At 37.7% G+C, this 19,736-nt stretch overlaps 1 protein-coding gene across 1 annotated transcript in view; it reads right to left on the bottom strand.

The window, feature by feature from the left end:
• BRIP1 (BRCA1 interacting protein C-terminal helicase 1) overlaps window positions 1-19,736 on the bottom strand; it is a 172,905-nt gene that overhangs the window by 86,833 nt on the left and 66,336 nt on the right. The window contains exons 9-12 of the mRNA XM_006833632.1: window positions 13,164-13,296; window positions 7,633-7,787; window positions 4,724-4,889; window positions 4,353-4,493 (exon numbers count right to left, since the gene is read on the bottom strand). Of these exons, the coding sequence (XP_006833695.1) occupies window positions 4,353-4,493; window positions 4,724-4,889; window positions 7,633-7,787; window positions 13,164-13,296 (595 nt within the window). The remainder of the gene's footprint in view (window positions 1-4,352; window positions 4,494-4,723; window positions 4,890-7,632; window positions 7,788-13,163; window positions 13,297-19,736) is intronic.

The following is a 19,736-nucleotide window of genomic DNA, read 5'->3' on the forward strand; positions in this document are numbered from 1 at the left end:
TTTGTGTATCAACTATCAACACTCATGGAAGCAGCAGTCAAGAAATCAAATGATGTATTGCATTAGGCAAATCTGCTGCACAAGACTTTTTAAAAGTGTTGAAGAGTAAAAATGTCAGCTGGAGGACTAAGGTGTGCCTAACCCAAGCCATGGTATTTTCAATAACCTCATATGCATGTGAAAACTGGACAGTGAATAAGAAAGACTGTAGAAGAATTGATGCTTTTGAGTTCTGATGTTGGAGGAGAATATTGAAAGTGCCATGGGCTGCCAAAAGAACAACAGATTTGTGTTGGAAGAAGTACAGCCAGAGTGCTCCTTGGCAGTCAGGATGGCCAAACTTCATCTCTCATACTTTGGACATATTGTCAGGAGGGACCAGTAGCTGGAGAAAGATATCAGTAAGGTAGAGGATCAGAGAATATGAGGAAGACCCCCAGTGAGATGGACTGGCAAAGTGACAGCATCAACGGGCTCAGGTGTGGCAACAACTGTGAGGTTGGCCCAGGATCGGGCAGTGTTTCGTTCTGTTGTGCATAAAGTCGCTATGAGTCAGTACCGACTCGATGGCACCTAACAACAACAACAACAACAAATGGTTTAAACTCAGGAAAGGTTGTGCCAGGTTTGTATCCTTTCACCATTATTGACCATTATTCAGTCTGTGTGCTGAGCAGATAATCTGAGAAGCTGGATTGTATGAAGCGAGCATGGCATCAGGATTGGAAAAAAGACTCATAAACAAGCTCCGATATGCTGATGATACAACCATACTTGCTGGAAGCAAAGAGAACTTGAAAAACTGATGAAGATCAAAGACTACATACAGCCTTCAATATGAATGACACCTCAAAGTAAAGAAAACAAAATTCTCACAGCTGGACCAATTAATAACATTATGATTAACAGAAAAGATTGAAGTTGACTTCATTTTGCTTGGATCCTCAATCCATGCTCATGGAACCAATAGTCAAGACAGCAAACAAACGTACCACATTAGGTAAATCTGTTGCAAAAGACCTCTTTAAAGTGTTAAAGAGCAGGTATCTCTTTGAGGACTACAGTGTGTCTGACCCACGCCAGGTTATTTGCAGTTGCCTCATAAGCATACAAAAGTTGGATAATGAATAAGGAAGCCCATAGAAGAATTGATTCATTTGAATTATTGTGTTGGTGAAGATTATTAAAAGTATCAAGGACTTCCAGAAGAACAAACAAATCTGTCTTGGAAGAACTACAACCAGAATGCTACTTAGAAACCAGACAGAGAGACTTCAGCTCTCTGACAGCTATTCCACAGGAGAAAGATGAGGCTTTCTGCTCCCGTGAAGATTTATAGCCTCAGAAACCCTGTACAGGGTCGTTATGAGTCAGAATCGACTCCACGGCTCATCATCACCACTACCACCACCACCACCACTTTGGACATATTATCAGAAGGAAGCATTCCCTGGAGACGGACAGCATGCTTGGAAAAAGGTGGTTCAGCGAAAAAGAGGAAATCCCTCAACAAAATGGAATGACTCAGTGACAGTTAACAGTGGGCTAAAACGTAACAAGTGTGAAGATGATGCAAAGTTTGGTTCTATTGCTGTAAGTTGGAACTGACTCGACGACACCTAACAACAACAGTGCAGGAGATACTGACCATTCAGCTTCAGAGCATTACAGTAAAGCAAGTATGGCAATAAAGCACGTCACATGAATTTTTTGGCTTTTCAATACTTGTAAAATGTATGTTTACATTATACTGTAATCTATTAAATATATAATCGCATTATAAAATATCATTTTGAAATATTGTGAGGATTACCAAAATATGACACAAACACTAAATGAATTGATGCTGCTGCAAAAATGGCGTCAATAGATTTGCTTGACGCCGGGCTGCCACAGACCTTCAATCTGTAAAAGTACAGAGCTGGTGAAGCACAATAAAAGGATGTATGCCTGTATCTGGGACAGGGAAATACAAAACGAACCTTTCTCATTAAGCCAGAAGTAATAAGGTACCATATTTATAGGCAAATAAAGTACGAAGTAAACATCTTTTGCAAAACCATATAACCGCCTGTTGTGTCTGTTTGTTCCATGGGGTTGTGTGCTTCATGCATCTGCCTATGTACACTGTTTACAAGGACACATTATATGTAAAAAGACAGTACTCAAAGACTAAGCAGAGTACGTTAAAAGAACACAAGAGCTTGAAGAGAAAATTGAGGACAATCTGAACACCCAAATTTATTTTTTAAATTATAATAATGAATTATAGTCTTTGAATTACATAGGAAACAAAAGAAAAAAAAACAAACAAACGTGAAAGTCTTTACTGATACTCAATAAAAAGAGAGATGTTCTTATTATACAAGAACGCCCAGCTACTACATGCAGAAGGAATAATACATTAAGAAAAATCCCTATTTCGCAACTATCATTGATACATCAATAGCTGATATACATAAGATTTATCAGTAGATGCTAAAAACCACTGGGTAAAAATATATTCACGTGGTCTCAAAGTCTCAACCGATAGAATACACCTTTACAATGAAGAGATCTGATGGACACCACCTTTACCAGACGATCAATTAATAAAATAATACTGTGTGACTACTGATATCATGAAATGGGAAGGAACAATTTCATCAAATAGTATTTCTGCCTAAATACTTAACATGAATCTTATCATGAGAAAACAGTTGAACAAATTCAGATTATAAGATATTCCTCAAGACAACTGGTGACCTGGATTTTTTTAAAATGTCAATCACAAAGGAAACAAAAGGACAAGAAAACTGTTTTATATTAAAAAACTGTTTTATACTAAAAACTAAGTAGACATGAAAGTCAAACACTATGTATGATATTTGATTGGCTCCTGAATATAAAAACAATCAGGTGTAAAGGACAATCCAGGGACAAGTAGGGACATATGAATACTCCATTGTATCAATATTAAATTTCTTGAGTATGATCATGTTATTGTGGCTACGTAGGATAAGGTCTGTGTTCTTAGGATAGACATGCTAAAGTAATTAAAGGCAAAATGTCATGATGTCTACAGACTACTTTCTAATAATGTGCCCAAAAATGTACACACATGTCAATGTGTGCACAGAGAGTGAGAGAAAATATTGCAAAATATTAACAAACATTTCATAATATATGTTTTTGTCTCTCTCTGCAAAGTCAGGTTGAACTGCAAGATCGGCAGTTCAAGCTCACCAATAGCTCCTTGGACAGGCTATATAGGGTCCTATGAGTCAGAACTGAATCAATGACATTTTAACAACAACAACAACAACAACTGTGTAAAGGTGCACTTTGACATTTGGGAAGTACAAGTCCTAGTAATTTCAAAGACAACACCCTGAGTCCCAATGTTGTTGTTGTTAAGTGCCGTCGAGTCGGTTCCGACCCATAGGGACCCTGCATAGGGTTTCCAAGGAGCAGCTGGTAAGCTTGAACCGCTGACCTGGTAGTTTAAACTGACTTTGCAGTTCAGCACATTAACCCACAGTGCCACACCAGCACTCCTAAATGCCAATGTTCCGACCCATAGTGACCCTGTGTAGGGTTTCTGAGGAACACTTTGTGAGCTTGAACTGCCAAGCTTGGGTTTCAAATCAACTTTGCAGTCCAGCACATGAACCCACAGCATAATAGTTCCTTGCAAATAATTGTGAGAACAAAAAGGGCCCCAACCTATACCACTGATAACTGTGACTTAATCATCCAACTCATAAGAGTACTTCTGATAGCGTAGTGGTTACGAATCGGGATGCGAACCTTAAGGTCAGCGGTTTGAAACTACCAGCCGCTCCGCGGGAGAAAGATGAGGCTTTCTACTCCCTTAAAGATTTACACCCTTGGAAACCCTGTACAGGGTCGCTATGGGTCGGAACTGACTCGACAGCACTTAACAACAACAACAATTCCATTTTGTATATTCAACCAGTTTTGAACATTTGCTAAATGCCAGGTACAATTCTAGGTCTGGAGAAAAAAATAAGCATGTAAAAGGAATAAGGACATGGAAAAGATAACCAAGTAATTATATAATACCAACTATAGTAAAGAATCTAAATTTTTGTTTGTTTTAATTTTCTTAAGAAAAAATTTTTTATACTCAAACAATCATTACTACATCCACATCTAAAATGCATATTTCTATTCACTGGGTTGAAGGAAGGCTATTTATTAGTATTTATTTTGTTGGCAGGTTTTCTTTTATTATAAAATTGAAATGTGAATTGCTTGCTGACATTACAGGTACGTTCTAATTAACAACAGAAAAACAATAGGGTAATGTATAGTAGAAAGTCTGGTGGCTTTAAAAAAACAAAACTAACCTGTGAATTATTAATGACATGATTAGCCTCCAGTTGGATAGTAAAGGTAACACCGAGTTCTGATGAAAAGGATTTCATTGGTGATAAGGTTCCAGATGTCAAAACAATTGTCCGAACTTTGTCATTAATATCTGAAAAAGCCTAAAAGGAAACAATTTTCGATATATAAAAAATCATGTTTAGAGTTCAACACATTTACTGAATTATTAGAATTGAGTAAGTTATGGTGCTATAGAATAAGCACTGGACTGCTAACTGCAAGGTTGGTGGTTCAAACCCACCAATTGCTCCTTGGAAATCTTATATAGGGTTGCTATACTTAACAAGAAAAACAACAAGAAAAACTTTCAGTTACAACACAATAAACTTACCACAGCTGGGTTTAAGCACCAAAAATTTAGCACATGAACTGCAGTTTTCTGTCGAGAACGTTTCTTATTTTTTGGTAGAGCAAGTAAACCATTCCTACCAGAATGATCTGTCTGATTTGTCCAAGAATAAGTCTGTTGAATAGCAACTTTATAATCATCTGCAAATCTAGATGAAAAAACAAACAAACAATTAATGGTGAAACTTTATAACATATAATATCTCACCTACATAGAATAAAAATTGACTAATATTCAATTAAGAGTACTGTTATCTTTCCACTTAAAAACAGCACTCTCTATCACCAATCTCTGCCACTAATTAAATTCTGTAATTCTGAAATTAAGCATTAAATAATAAAATTAGCTCACTCTAAGACAGAAAACTAGAAATCATCTAATCTAATCATTCACCCTTTACCACTCACTTCCCCCAATTTCCAAGTAGAATTAACAACTCCAATCCCCAAAATCCCAGTCAAGAGTTCTTTGCACTATACAGCATGTGATTAGTCACAAAATAGGAACAGTATTACTAGTAAAGAAACTATAAGGTGAGTTGTTTATTAATTTCATGAGAAATCGGAAAGACAATTTTTTTTTTTTACTGAAAGTAAGTTTTAAGAGTCAATTATAGAATTTTAAAATACTTTAGAAGTATGGGTCTCACTTTTCTTCTATTTTAAATGAAGAAACGTTAATGAACCAGATGATCTCTGTGATCCTGTCTAGTTCATAAAAATCTTAATATAGGACATAACACATCTAGGCTTAAAGTGACTAAAAAGTACCATTCTGTATCTTATCATCACGGCAATGTTTCATTGCTAATTTTATCTCTTACGAATTCACATCTTAGCAGTTGGGTCAGGTACTCAACAATCATTTTACAAAAATACTGGAGCCAGGTAGCACTAGAATTTAACAAGGGGTCTAGTTGCCTTCAGTTCGTTTCAACTCTTGGCGTCCACGTGCACTGCAGAGCAGCTTCAAGGTTCCTCTAGGTCGGTTCAAACCATAAACCTTTTGGTTAGGTAACCATTTGCACCATGCAGGAATTCTTAACAATGGGTTGTTGTTGTGACTCATAGTGACCCTGTATAGGTTTCCAAAGAGCAGATGGAGGGTATGAACTGCCAGTCTTGATGTTAGCAGTCCAGTGCTGATACTACAGCACTACACGAGGAGTCTTAAACAAGGGGAAAGGCAGGGGAAATTGCTCATCATTTTCCATCATACTAGGTGCTGCAGGTTAATGTGCTAGATGGCAAAGTCAGTTTGAATTACTAGGTCAGCGGTTCAAGCTCACCAGCCGCTCCTCAGAAACCCTATACAGTGTCACTATGGATCAGAATCGACTCCATGGCACTTAACAACAATGACAGGAAAGAGACTGCCTGACACTGCAAGAAACAAAACTATACTATATTTAAGAGAAAATTCATCCCTGTCAGACTGAAACTCAAAGGGAACACAGGAGCAGGCATGGGAGCTTGCTGGTGACCACACTGGTCTACTGGTGAGTGGAAGAGGTGGAAAGGCAGCAATGAAGAAATGAGCTGAGTTCAATCATGTTCCATAGACTCCCATAGACTCCCACTGACCTCGAGATGACCAAAGTGTGGTGAGACCTGGGGACACCTGAGCCCATGGACCAGGACATAGTCACAGAGGGCTAGAGCTGAAAGTGAAGCATCCAGCTGATATGAAGTGAAAGGAGATGCACAAGAACACCCAAACTTGCAGACAGTACCTGTTTGACCTAGCCTCGATGGCTCAATAATCAAAACTTGACTAGAGGAGGATAAAAATAAATAAATTTTGATAAAGGAAATGAGGGTAAATTGCTACAATTTGACAAATTTGACCTATAGTCATGGATGTAGTAGTTTAAAATACCAACAGAGAGGGACGGAGTCTTCACATGAAGTATCTATGCTATCTCCTCTGATAGGGATGGGTAACTTAGACATTGGCTACCTAAAATGAGGGGGAGATAAAGGCATAAAGTGACTGGCTTACAAGGTTTCAAGAGGGAGTTTAGTTTAAGAGTGTGGGGCGGGAGGGGAGAAGAGTCCGCACTGAATAGTTTTCATCTTGTCTAGATGGGTCTGGTGAAAGGAGATGGGGATAAGATTCTTATGATTCAATAGTGTGTAATAGTTATCATGACTAACTGCGACAGTCACAATTGTAAAGGTACAAGTTTTGTAACTAAAACGGGGGAGGAGTTCATCTTACAGTCCAGAAACAGAGGACCCTAGGACCATCAAGGGAGAAGAGCAGGAGTGGAATGTGGGACCCTACCCAGAGAAGCAGCAACACCAGAGATGGAGGCAGAGATGGGGGACATGGAGAGAGACAACAGCTGAGGACTCTAGATTCATGGAAAAAGAGGAACTGAGAGCTGGTGGCCAGGAGGCAGGCTTGCACAATGTGCCCTTTGGTGGTTTAAATTATTATATATGCCTGAGTGTTTTTTAAAAAAGAGCTAAAATGAATAGAAATACTGTTAACTGATGGTACATGGAGGAGACTATAATCATTGTAATGAAACAAAGTATATGATTTGCTGAATGTAAAACTGATGATCTGCCCTGTAAACTTTCACTCAATTCACAGTAAAAACTTGAAAAAAAAACATAGCCTTTAGTGCTTACATTTAGAAGAAGAGGACCATTAATTTAATGCTGAATTACTTCACTGTATTAATTTACTGATTTTGATACTCATTTTCATTAAAAAGACTAATTTCAATTGATTTCAGTTTGTGCCAAGAGCAAACACATTATAGTACCTATATCACTTGCTTAGAATTCTCCTATTTGCTCAGCTGTTAGTAGGCAATAAACATGCTAACACCCAATAAAATATATTCAGAAGAAAAATGCAAGTTAGATATTTTCACATACCTGCTATTTTGCCTAAAAAGATAGTCAAGCACCATAAAAAGTCCTTTGAGCACTATTTGAGTGGAACCACTAATAACAGGGATTTGTCTTGCTTCCTCCTTACCATGAATTGGTGAGGCTTTTTCTTCTTTTTGAAGGATAGCAGAAAAATGTCCCTATAAAAAATTACCTTATTAATTACAATAGGTGAGGGTGGGAGGGGACTTCTCAAAACTTATAAAACTATGTGAAATATTCATTGAAATTTTAGGGATTACCATTAATAGACAAATACCATCAATGTATTTTGGGTTACCATATACTCCAAATTGTTCTCAGAGTTAAAGAAACTTTAATAAGTTAGACATTGAGGAGGTTCATTACTTCTCGTGCAACTAGGGCAATATTTAGTGCCCTTCAAAAGTAATGAGCAAGTAAAATTGTACCAAATGATTTCTCTAAGGGGCTTAAAAGCAATGATGTGTCATCGTAAATGCCAAATTCTTTCCTAAAATTAATCCTAAAATGGAGAATTATGTGACTATTTTTTGTTGTTAAATGCCATTGAGTTGGTTCTGATTCATAGTGACCCTAACATAGTTTTTTTCGAGGAGCAGCTGGTGAGTTTGAACCACTGACCTTGTGATTCAAACCGACCTTGTAGTCTAATGCTTATCCTACAACACCACACCTGGGCTACAATTGTGTTGTTGTTGTTGTTAAGTGCCATTGAGTCAGTTCCAACTCATAGTGACCCTGTATAGGATTTCAGAGTGGCTGGTGAGTTTCAACCGCCGACCTCATGGTTCACGCCAACTTGGCAGTGCAGTGCATTAACTCAAAGTGCCACAGCAGGACTAAAACTGTTGTATATACCTCACATTTTTCATATACACCTACTCTGTTGTGGCTCTGTGGAAGTGCACTGGACTGGGAACCACAAGGTTAGCAGTTCAAACCCACCAGCTGCTCCTCGGAAACCCTATAAGGGTCACTGTGAGTCAGAACCGATTCAACGGCACTTAACAACATTTCAGTAGTGTGGTGCTGTAGGATCAGCAAGGTCAGCAGTTCTAACCCACCACCTTGGAAACCCTGTACAGGGTTGCTATACGGTGGAACTGGCTTGACTGCACACCATGATCTTCACTTAACAGTGAGCTAATTATCTGACATTTCATATTTATGATAGTAAAATCTACTATTTTAGGTAACAATTTTTTGTATCAGTGACATTCATCTGGCAGTAATGAACACCGCCTGAGGTGAGAGTGATACTGGCTGGGGTAAGTTTAGGTGTCATCTTGGCTGGGCCAATCATGGTTCTCAGTGGATTTCTGGCAGATATGTAGCAGTGTGCTCATCCTCCAACTCCTCATAATGCCAACTTTTGAAATAATCACCTGGTCTTTGTTCCTCACTTCATAAAGAGTGACTGTAATAGGCTTTAGAAGGGTTGGTTCATAACTGCAGGTTGTACATAATGTGACTATATGATCAGCAAAATGAAAAGAATGGCAAAACGAAACACTACATGCTAAATAAAAAATGCATGTTTACTAGCTCATTAGTTTTAACATGGCTCACAAGTTTAAATATGGATGGGATGTGGACATTATTCAAGACCCAAAAAAATAAACCAAAAGTATGCTTCCCCACATTGTAAAGGAGAAAATGAAATAATGGAGCAATAAAAGATTGTTGACAATTCTTATATTTGACAGTAAAATACATGTTCAATGATACAGTGGGTAAATAGTTCAAATAAATGAGTCAGCTATATTGTGAAACAGTTTAAATCTATAAAATGAAAAAGCAGTTTCCACTGTACAAAACACTAAAGAATATAAATAAAAGAGTTCTCAAAAAGAACAACCAAGGAGACAACATGAATTTGGAAAAATGAAATAGAAGCCTCAAATTGTTTAAAAATAAAACCAAACAACAAAACTCAATCCCCTCAGCACCAACTTTCATCTAAGTTACTATTTCTCTCCAACAGGGGCGGAACATTGACAATGTACTCTACAAACCTATATAAACTCTGAACTACGGAAAGTGAGGCATTGTGCTGAAAACAGAAGGCCTAAACTAAATTCTGGAGTCCTGGTGTGGCGCTGTCGGATAAGCACTGGATTGAAGGGTCAGCGGTTCAATTCCACCAGCCGCTTCTTGGAAACCCTATACAGGGTTGCAATGCGTTGAAAGCGACTGGATGGCACTTAACAACAACAACAAACAATTCTACATACTTGCACCTGAGACTACTCCCAGCTTGTTTCCAGAGAGGTTTCCTGAACACTGGCAGCCAGGTTGGGGGTAAACAGAAAACTAAGCATAGAAAGAAAAAAAACAGATAATTATTATTGCACAGGAAACAATAGTTATATAAAAATATAATCAAGTAAATTACAAGATTTTACTATCACAAGTTTTGACAATACATACACATGATAGTACACACACTGAATGTTGACATAACTATGCTGAAAGAACAGAAAACGGAGAAAGGAGAAAGCAAAGGAATGCGGGAGAGACAACAAAGGAGTAGGGAAGGAAGAAAATGATGTCAGTATGCCAAACCAGCCACTGCTATAGTCTAGTCTGACTCAAAGTGATGCTATGGAACAGAGTAGAAAAGTTCCCTAGGATTTCCAAGACTGTTCACCTTTATGGGAACACACAGCCTCATCTTCCCAAGAAATGGGTGGTGCCATTTGAACCCCTGACCTTGCAGTATGCAGTCCAGTGCTTATCCTACAACACCACCATTTAGGAAAACAGGAGTAAACAGCAGAAGAAACCACTTTCAATAAACATTTCTTCAAAGAAGATACATAAATGGACAATTTGTTGTTGTCAAGTGCCATCAAGTCGTTTCCAACTCAAAGCGACCCTGTATAGGGTTTTCAAGGAGCAGAGTATGGGTTTGAACTGTTGACCTTCAATATTATCAGTCACTGTTGTTATGTGCCATCGAGTCAATTCCAACTCATTGCAACACTGTACAGGGTTTCCAAGAGTGACTGGTGGGTTTAAACTGCCAACTTTGAGGTTAGCAATTCAGTGCTTATCGTACAACACCACACTAGGGCTCCATTAGTAGCTGTTGTTAACTGCTATCGAGCAGATTACGAGTCATAGCAATCCTCTATAGGATTTCTGAGGAGCCTACTGGTGGGCTGGAACCATTGACCTTTTGGTAAGCAGTCCAGTACTTATCCTACAGCGTCACACCAGGACTCCCCATTAGTCATTTAGGAAAATTCCAATCAAAACCATAATGAGATACCAATTAACACCTATTATTGTTGTTGTTATTTGTACCATGGGATTGGTTCAACTCATAGCAAAACTATGAGTTGGTTCAACTCATAAAGTTTCCACGGAGTGGCTGGTAGGTTTGAACCACTAACCTAGTGGTTACCAGACCAGTGCTTATCCTACAGTGCCACATCAGGACTCCTAACACCTACTTGTTGTTGTTAAGTGCTGCTGAGTTGGTTCCAACCCATAGTTGCCCTGTATAGAGTTCCCAAGGAACAACTGATGAGCTTGAACCATCAACCTTGTGGTTCAAACCAACTTTGCAGTCTAGCCCATTAACCCACAGCAGCACACCAGAAGTCCTAAAACCTGCTCTTGTTGTTGTTGTTAAGTGCCGTCGAGTTGGTTCCGACCCATAGTGACCCTGTACAGGGTTTCCGAGGCTGTAAATCTTTACAGGAGCAGAAAGCCTCATCTTTCTCCCATGGAGCAGCTGGTAGTTTCGAACTGCTGACCTTAAGGCTCGCAGCCCAATTCATAACCACTATGCTACCAGAGCTCCTTTAACACCTACTAGGATGACTATAATTAAAAATCTGACAATAACAAGTATTGCTGGAGATGTAGAGAAACCATACTTTGCTACTATGATTGTAAAATGATTCCGTTCCTTTGAAAAAGTCTGACAGTCCCATGGAAATTTAAAAGTTAATGACCCAACAATTCTACTCCTAAATGAATACCTTGAGAACAGAAAACATATATCCACACAAAACTCTGCAGCATATTCATAATAGCCAAAATATACAAACAATCTAAATTTTCATTAACCGATGAACTGATCAATGAAATGCTGCAGCCATACAATAAATTCTTTTTGGCAATGTAAAGGAATGATGTACTGACACATACTGTGACCTGAATCAACCATGAAAACAATATACTAAAGGAAAAAGCACATAACCACCACCACCAGTGATCCTATAGGACGGAGCAGATACTGCTCTGTCAGATGTCCAAAGCTGTATGCTCCTACATAGGGTCACCAGGAGCCGGAACTGACTTGACAACACTGGAGTCCTAAGTGGTAAATGTATTCAGACTTCCATTAATATTTACGAATCGGGCTGTGAACCACAAGGTCAGCAGTTCAAAACTACCAGCTGCTCCACGGGAGGATGATGCTTTCTGCTTGTAAAGATTTACAGCCTCGGAAACCCTGTTAAGGGTCACTATGGGTTGAAACCGACTCGACGGCACTTAACAAAACAAAACAAAAATTGTTATTAAATTTCATAAAAATGAAGTCATACAATCTGTATGCTTCTTTCACTCAACACTAAATCTGTAAGGTTTGTCTAGATTGATGTGGTGGCAGTAACTCTTTCTTTTTGATTGCTGTGTAGTATTCTACTTTATACATCATGTTGTTGTTAAGTTCTGTTGAGTCAGTTCCGACCCACAGTGACCCTGTATAGATTTCTGAGGAGCAACTGGTGAGCCTGAACCACTAACCTTGCAATTCAAAGTGACTTTGCAGTCCAGCACACTAATCCACAGTGCCACACCAGGACTGGTTTACTACAATTTACTTAGCCATTTGACAGCTGGTGTGACCGACTTTTAAAATGTAAAAGAGATGTACAAAAAAGATTACAAAAATAAGTCACTATTTCAAAACATAATGCCACATGGCATTAAAAAATGCAGTGTAAAAATTATAACTACCAGTTGAATGAATTATTAATATTGACATGGCTAGAATGCTAGTGGTGATTTTGTTATGAAAAATTCTTACTTTTTGATTACAAAAACCTTTTAGAAAATATGGTGAAAGTTATGCAACCCCTATTCAGAAAAATGTCCAATAGTCCATACTCACACAATTATATACATAACAGCATAAGCTTCTTAGTACCCCAAAGCCCACTCATGATCTCTATCCATGAACCCCAGGTCTATAGTTCTCTCAAGTAAACAAAATAAAAATTTAGCTCTTTTTATTTTCTAAAATTCAAACATATTATTTTTATAAATGACAAAAACAATTCAAAACCCAGAACTATTGCTATTTTTTTACTCTGAAAAATATAACTAATTTCAAACTAAATACTGCTACTGAGTTTTTCAACCATAATTTACCATCATTTAAAGATTACCAAAATTAGAGAAAATAAAACTCAAAGGCAATTAAAGTACCAGACTTACTAAATGACTACTTGATAAATCTATTAAATTACTTTTAATCCACTATACGAATTTCACCAGTGAAAAAAAGAAGTTACCTGCAAAATGGGAAAAGTAGCAGAAGTGATGCCCATTTTGTGTAAATGAATGATCATTTCATTTCCACTCCATATTTTACAGGATGATTCATAATCCCTTTCTACAAGATGTTTAGAGTTTGCGTCTAACCAACTACAATAAATGAAACAATAATTCTATCAATAATTGTTATTATTATCATGCAATGATATGTATTTCTTGACGTTCTTAAGGACACCAATGTTTGATTAATTAGGAAACCTTTTAAAAAACATGTACCTCTCATAATGCAAAATAAATATTTAAAAGGCTCTAAAAAGTAAGCTGTTATTCAGAGGAGAGAAACACATATGTGATTTCCCAATTGTGCTTCGTGGCTTCAAAACTGCTGCTATTGTTGTTTGCCCGTCGAGTTGGTTCTGACTCATAGCGACCCTGTAAAGGATTTCTGGGGAATGGCTGGTGGGTTTGAACCACCACCTTGTGGTTAGCAGTCCAGTACTTATCCTACAGTGCCACACCAGGACTCCTAACATCTCCAAAATAATAACCACTAACTAAGACTTGGGTTGTTGTTGCTCTTAGTAAAAGCAGCAAAATTGGCTTCTTTGGAAGCTGAAAGAAAGTCAGTATGGTTGCAAGCACAATGGGTAAAAAAGAATAAGGGTATGGAAAATGTTTGATAAACAGGAACCAGATCAGGTTAAGCCATGAGAAGGAATTTGGATTCTAGTGTAAAGTACAATAGAACATTTTTAAAAGAATGGGAGACAGTCTTTTAAAAAAATTTTTAAATAAGAGAGAAACTATTTTAAAACATTAAATGATGATTCCAGATTCAATACCAGAATGAATTATAGGAGAAAGGCAAGAGTGAAAGAGGGAGACTGTTAGGAGGGTATTATAGGTTCTGGGTGAGATATGATTCCGCATGATAGATAAGAAAGATCAGCTGAAACACAGAATTCTGGCAAGATGGAGGACTCCGCAGAGGCACTACATGGACCCTCTAAAACAAAGATATGAGAGATCAAAAGAAACAGACACAGATGAAAATCCTGGAGCCCTGAATGTCAGAAGAAAGGTTAGAGAAATGGATGGAGTGCTTGCTGGAAGGAGAAACTGAGCAGGGATGGCAAGAGAGGGAGACTAACCGGTGAATGGCTGAGCAAAGCTGGTTCATACAGGTGACAGGATGAGGTGCGATTTCTTCTTTTTCCCCATACTCCCTGGTCACCAAAGGTGTGGCCAGCTCCCACCTTCATCAACGCCCAGCACAGGCCCTGTTTTTCGAGTTTGGAGACTCATTGTTGTGAGCCACACCAGTGTGAGGTAGGTGCCGGTTGTGACGCTTTAGTCCCTGGATTCAGGTGGGCTCAGCTCCAGGCCTACAGAACCCACAGAGCTACCAAACCAGCCTGAGTCTAGCAGAAACCTTTACAACCAGCCACCTGACCCCAGCTGTGCTGGGGTCCCAAAAGACACTGAAACCAGATCCATCAAAGACTTCCACTAACTACCTCCAGATTGGGTGCTCTGAACCAAGATAACACTAAGGCCTACAGGAACTCCATCTAGGACCAAGAACCCCATTGGTCACATTCCTCCTGCACATATTTATTATATGAGCTCCTTGGCTGACTGTTTTCTCCTCTCTGGGGCCAACAGTTGCACTGGTTTTTTGGTTTGTGTCTTTTCCGTTTGTTGTTTTATTGCTTTTGTTTGTTTAGTCTTTCTTCTTTCTTTTGCTGTTACTTCAAACTTTATGTTTCCGATCTCTGTTTTGTTTTTTGTTTTTCATTTTGATCTTTCTTTACTACGTTCTGTTATCTCTTCAATTTTCTTCTCCCTAGTTTTTCTAAGTGGCTTTTTTTTTTTTCTTTATTTCCTCTCTTATTTTTCTCTTCTATAGTTCCATTCTCCTGTCCCTCTTTTCTCCTTTTAGTTATTATATTCCTTTTTTTTTTTTTTTGCTTTTGCCTGTTTTTCTTTTTCTTTTTCTCCTTCTTTGTCACTGCCTCTTTTCATTTTTAGTTGCATGTTTATTTTGTTTTCTTGTGTATGTGGTGGGGAGAAGTTCTTCTCTTTCCCACTCCACAGAACACAGCAGCCATGCCCATAGTGCCCAGCCACAAGTGCACCCTCAACAGCTCTACCCACTGGACAAGAGCCAATACCAGCTCCTGCAACACAACAATGAAGAGCTTAAGAACGCATCAACATACAATCATCAATTAAATACAAATATAACACCACCACAATATTCCAGAGACAACACACAATGTTAACTCCCACAAAGAAACAAGCGAGAGTAGCTCAAACAAATGACCAGATGAAGATCTAGAAAACGTTTCTCAGGAAGAAAAGGTGATGGAACTAAGTGAAAAAGAATTCAGAAGAATGATACTTAAGTACCTTCAAAGGACTGACAGAGAGATCAAGGAAAGAAAGGAGAACAGAGGAAAAACTTTAGAAGAATTCAGGAACACTACAAGAACAGACAAAATAAATAAAAATTTTGTAACAGTACAAAGCCTGCCATTAGAAATCCAGGGAATTACTACTAAGATTTCAGAAACGGAAAATGCATTGAAAGGGCAAAGGAATAGATTTAGAGCAATGGAAGCCCAAATTAGTAAATCTATTGAAGAGAAATCTCTCAATACTAGCATGCTAGAAAAACAATCAGAAAAAATAATGGGAAAATCTGAAGAAAGTTATGTGGGACACTATGAAGACGAACAACTTATGGGTGATCAGAATTCCAGAAAAGAGAATAATAAAAAGTACAGAGAAAATTATCAAAGATTTCTTGGAAGAAACTTTCCTAACATCATGAAAAAGAAGAACATAAACACACAAAAAGTTGAACAAACCCCAAACAGGATAGATCCCAAAAGAAAATCAAACTTTCCAAAACCAACGCAAGCAGAGAATTCTTACACAGGAAGAACACAGCTGGTAAAAAACAAAAAGTTACCTGTAAAGGAGAACCAATAAGACTAAAGCTCTGATTTCTCAGCAGAAACCATGCAGGCAAGAAGGCAATGGAATGACATTTACAATACTCTGAGAGAAAAGAAATGCCAACCAAGAATCATATACCCAACAAAACTGTCCCTCAAATATGATGACAAAATTAGAACATTTCCAAACAAACCGAAATTAAAGAAATTTGTAACAATCAGGCAAACTTTTAAAAAAATTCTAAAGGTTGTTCTCTGGGCTGAGAACCAACAACAGCAGACGACCTGAGATTACCATACATGACAACAATACCCAGAACTCAATCCAGATACAGAAGTATTTAAAGTAAAACTTGTAAGACTAAAAATAGGGAAGCACAGATATCAAATTATTATGAAATTAACTGCAAAGCAAAAAGAGGGATTAGTGGAGCTACAGAACATCCAATGGTACTGAAGTGAAGTAGATTTCAAGATAAAACAAATATTTAAATGAGGAACAAAATTGATAAATTGCAATAACCTCAAAGAAAATTAGGACACCTTCACATCAAAATTAAAAAGGGAGAAATCAGAAAGATTTCATAAAGATTAACACAATAGAAATGAAAAGAAAACCCACAAGCAAAATGAATTCAGTACAGAATATTATGTGGAACAAAGACACCACCAACACCACACAAAAAAACACACATCAAACTGACATCAATCGAGTCATACCTATCGATAATTTATACCAAATGTAAATGGATTAAATACACCTAGTCAAGAGACAGAGAATAGCAGAATGGAAAACTAAACAGATTATTCACTATGCAGTCTACAAGAGACACATCAAAAAGATGGAGACCATTTAAATGCCCAACAGAATGGTTAAACAAACTTTGGTATGTACACACAATGGAAAAATAATGATGAATCTGTAAAACACCTCACAACATGGATGAACCCCAGAGGACATTATTCTGAGTGAAACTTGTCAATCACGAAACGACAAATATTGTATGAGACCACTGTTATAAAAAGTTAAGAAAAGGTTTTCTGGATAAAAGAAACATTCTATGATGGTTATTGGAGGGATGGTGGTGGTGGCTGTGTGCCATGGAGTCGGTTCCGACTCATAGTGACCCTGCACAGGGTTTCCAAGGCTGTAAATCTTTATGGGAGCAGAAAGCCTCATCTTTCTCCCATGGAACAGCTGGTAGTTTCGAACTGCTGACCTTGTGGTTCGCAGCCCTATTCGTAACCGCTACGCTACCAGAGCACCTTTATTGGAGGGAAGTGGGGAGTAATATTTAACGGCTAGAGACTAGATACATGTTAACACCGGAAATGGAGCAGGCAATACACAACAAGAGGGATGTTGGCAGAGGAAAAATACAGGTAGTGACAGACACAGGAAGAAACACAAGCATTAAAGTGAATGGAGATAAATACTGTTAACTGATAGTAAATGGAGGAGATTGCAACCATTGCCAGTGAATCAAAGAATATGATTTATTGAATGTAAAACTTATGATCTGCTCTGTAGTCCTTCATTCAATTAACATAGAGCTTTTTAAAAAAAAAAGAAAAAGGAAGGCTGAAAGATGAATGGATTGGGGCTATATTGTGTGAATGACACTTGTAAGATTACTTATGAACTTGATAAAGCAGTTATCAAAGATAACACGGTATTTTACTGGAACAACTGTTTGGTACTATTTGCTTAGATGGGAAAGATTGATAAAGTGGAGGGTCAGCAAAAAAAAAAAAAAAGACCCTCACAAGATAGACTGATCCAGTAGGAGCAACAATGACTCAAAACAAAACAATTGTAAGGCTGGCATAGGACCAGGCAGTGTTTCGGTCTGTTGTGCATAAGGTCATTTGTGAGTAGGAACTGATTGGGTGGCACCAAACAACAACAGTAGATAGGGAATGGGAAAGAACTTTGTTTTAGGTGTAAAGTTGAAATATGTCTATTTGAGATTGAGACACAGATATAAACACCAAGTTGGAGCTAAGAGAATGTATTACAGAGAAAGGATGGGGTTAGAGGCAGAGATTATAAAGTGGACTGTATATGAGGTTATGTAATTTAGGCAAAGTACAGAGCTAGAAAAGAAATGAGAGCCTAAAACCAAGTCTTGACATACACCAAAACTTAGACATTAAACAGAAAAATAAGAGTTATCAAGAGAAATTGAGAAAGAATGGCCTTTGAAGGAAGAGTAAAAACAAGATGATGCCTTCACAGCCCAGACAAAAATCTTTTCAAGGAGGTAGTAATCAACAACGTTTATAACACTTCTGAGGTTGAGTGTGGCAAGAACAGAAAAAATACCCTTTAGATATGAACATACAGAGATTATTGGTGACCTTGATAAGAAAAATTTCATCAGAATTATACAAACAATTAACATTACTAGGCTTATGAGGAAAGATGCAAAGTGAGAAAATTAACTCAGCAACTATAGACAACTCTTGGAAAAACAACCCCATACAGACAGATACATAATAGGTTGAAAAAAATAAGGAAAAATATTTGCAATTCTTATCACAGGCAGAGTTAATTTCTCTAATACATAAAAACCAAACCCCACTGTCATCCAGTTGATACTGACCCCTAGTGACCTTACAGGAGAGCGGGGAGGGCTGCCTACAGTGTCCGAAGCTGTAAATCTTTATAGCAGTAAACTGTCACATCTTTCTCTTGTAGAGCAGCTGGTGGGTTCAAACCACCTACCTGCAGTTGGCAGCGTAGTGTTTAAGCACTGGGCCATTAAGGACTCCTGAATACATGAAAAAGCTTCTAAAAATCAATTAAAGAAGAAAATCCATAACCACAAGAAAAACAAAGGGCAGAGATCTCAAAAGTTGGCAGAAAAGGAAATACAAATGATTCTTAAAGATGCTTGATCTGACTCATCTTAAGAGACATGTACATGTTCCACTTTTCACCCAGCAAGCTAGAAGAGCAACTCTCATACACTATTTGTACAAATATAAATTAGTCCCCAACTTACCCACACGTAGTGTAAATGTTAACAATATTTGTCAAAATTACAAATAACCTTCCCTTTGATCCAACAATTCTAATTCTAAGAATTTTCCTAAATATGGATACATATGAAACAATTTATGTTTAATGTTGGGCATTACAGCTGTAATAGCAAAAGATTGGAAACAACCTCAATATATTAAACAGAGGCCGGCTGAGTAAATTATTATATATCCATACTGCAAGGTCAGTGGTGCAAATCCACCAGCCACACATTGTAAACTCTTTACAAGGTCGCTATGAGTCAGAACCAACTTGGCACTTAACAACAACAACAAAACCAATACAATGGAATTCTAGGCAACTATTTTTCAAACTGTTAAAAGTTTTTTTTAGGTTTTGCCATGGGAAGATCTCCAAGACGGACTGTTAAGTGAAAAAAAGGCAAGGTAAAGAAAAAAATATGTACGAACATATCTTGTCTGGTTATAAAGAAGGGATAAAATATCTATATGGCTTATATATGAATAAATATACAATAAATGGTAAATCTGATCATGGAGACAGGAGCTAAGCAGACAGGAATGGGAAGATTTTTACTGCATAAATTTGTATCCAGTTTATGTTCAAACCATGTGACATTA

Source organism: Chrysochloris asiatica, unplaced genomic scaffold (assembly GCF_000296735.1).
Source record: "Chrysochloris asiatica unplaced genomic scaffold, ChrAsi1.0 scaffold00007, whole genome shotgun sequence".
In the NCBI taxonomy this organism is placed as follows: domain Eukaryota; kingdom Metazoa; phylum Chordata; class Mammalia; order Afrosoricida; family Chrysochloridae; genus Chrysochloris; species Chrysochloris asiatica.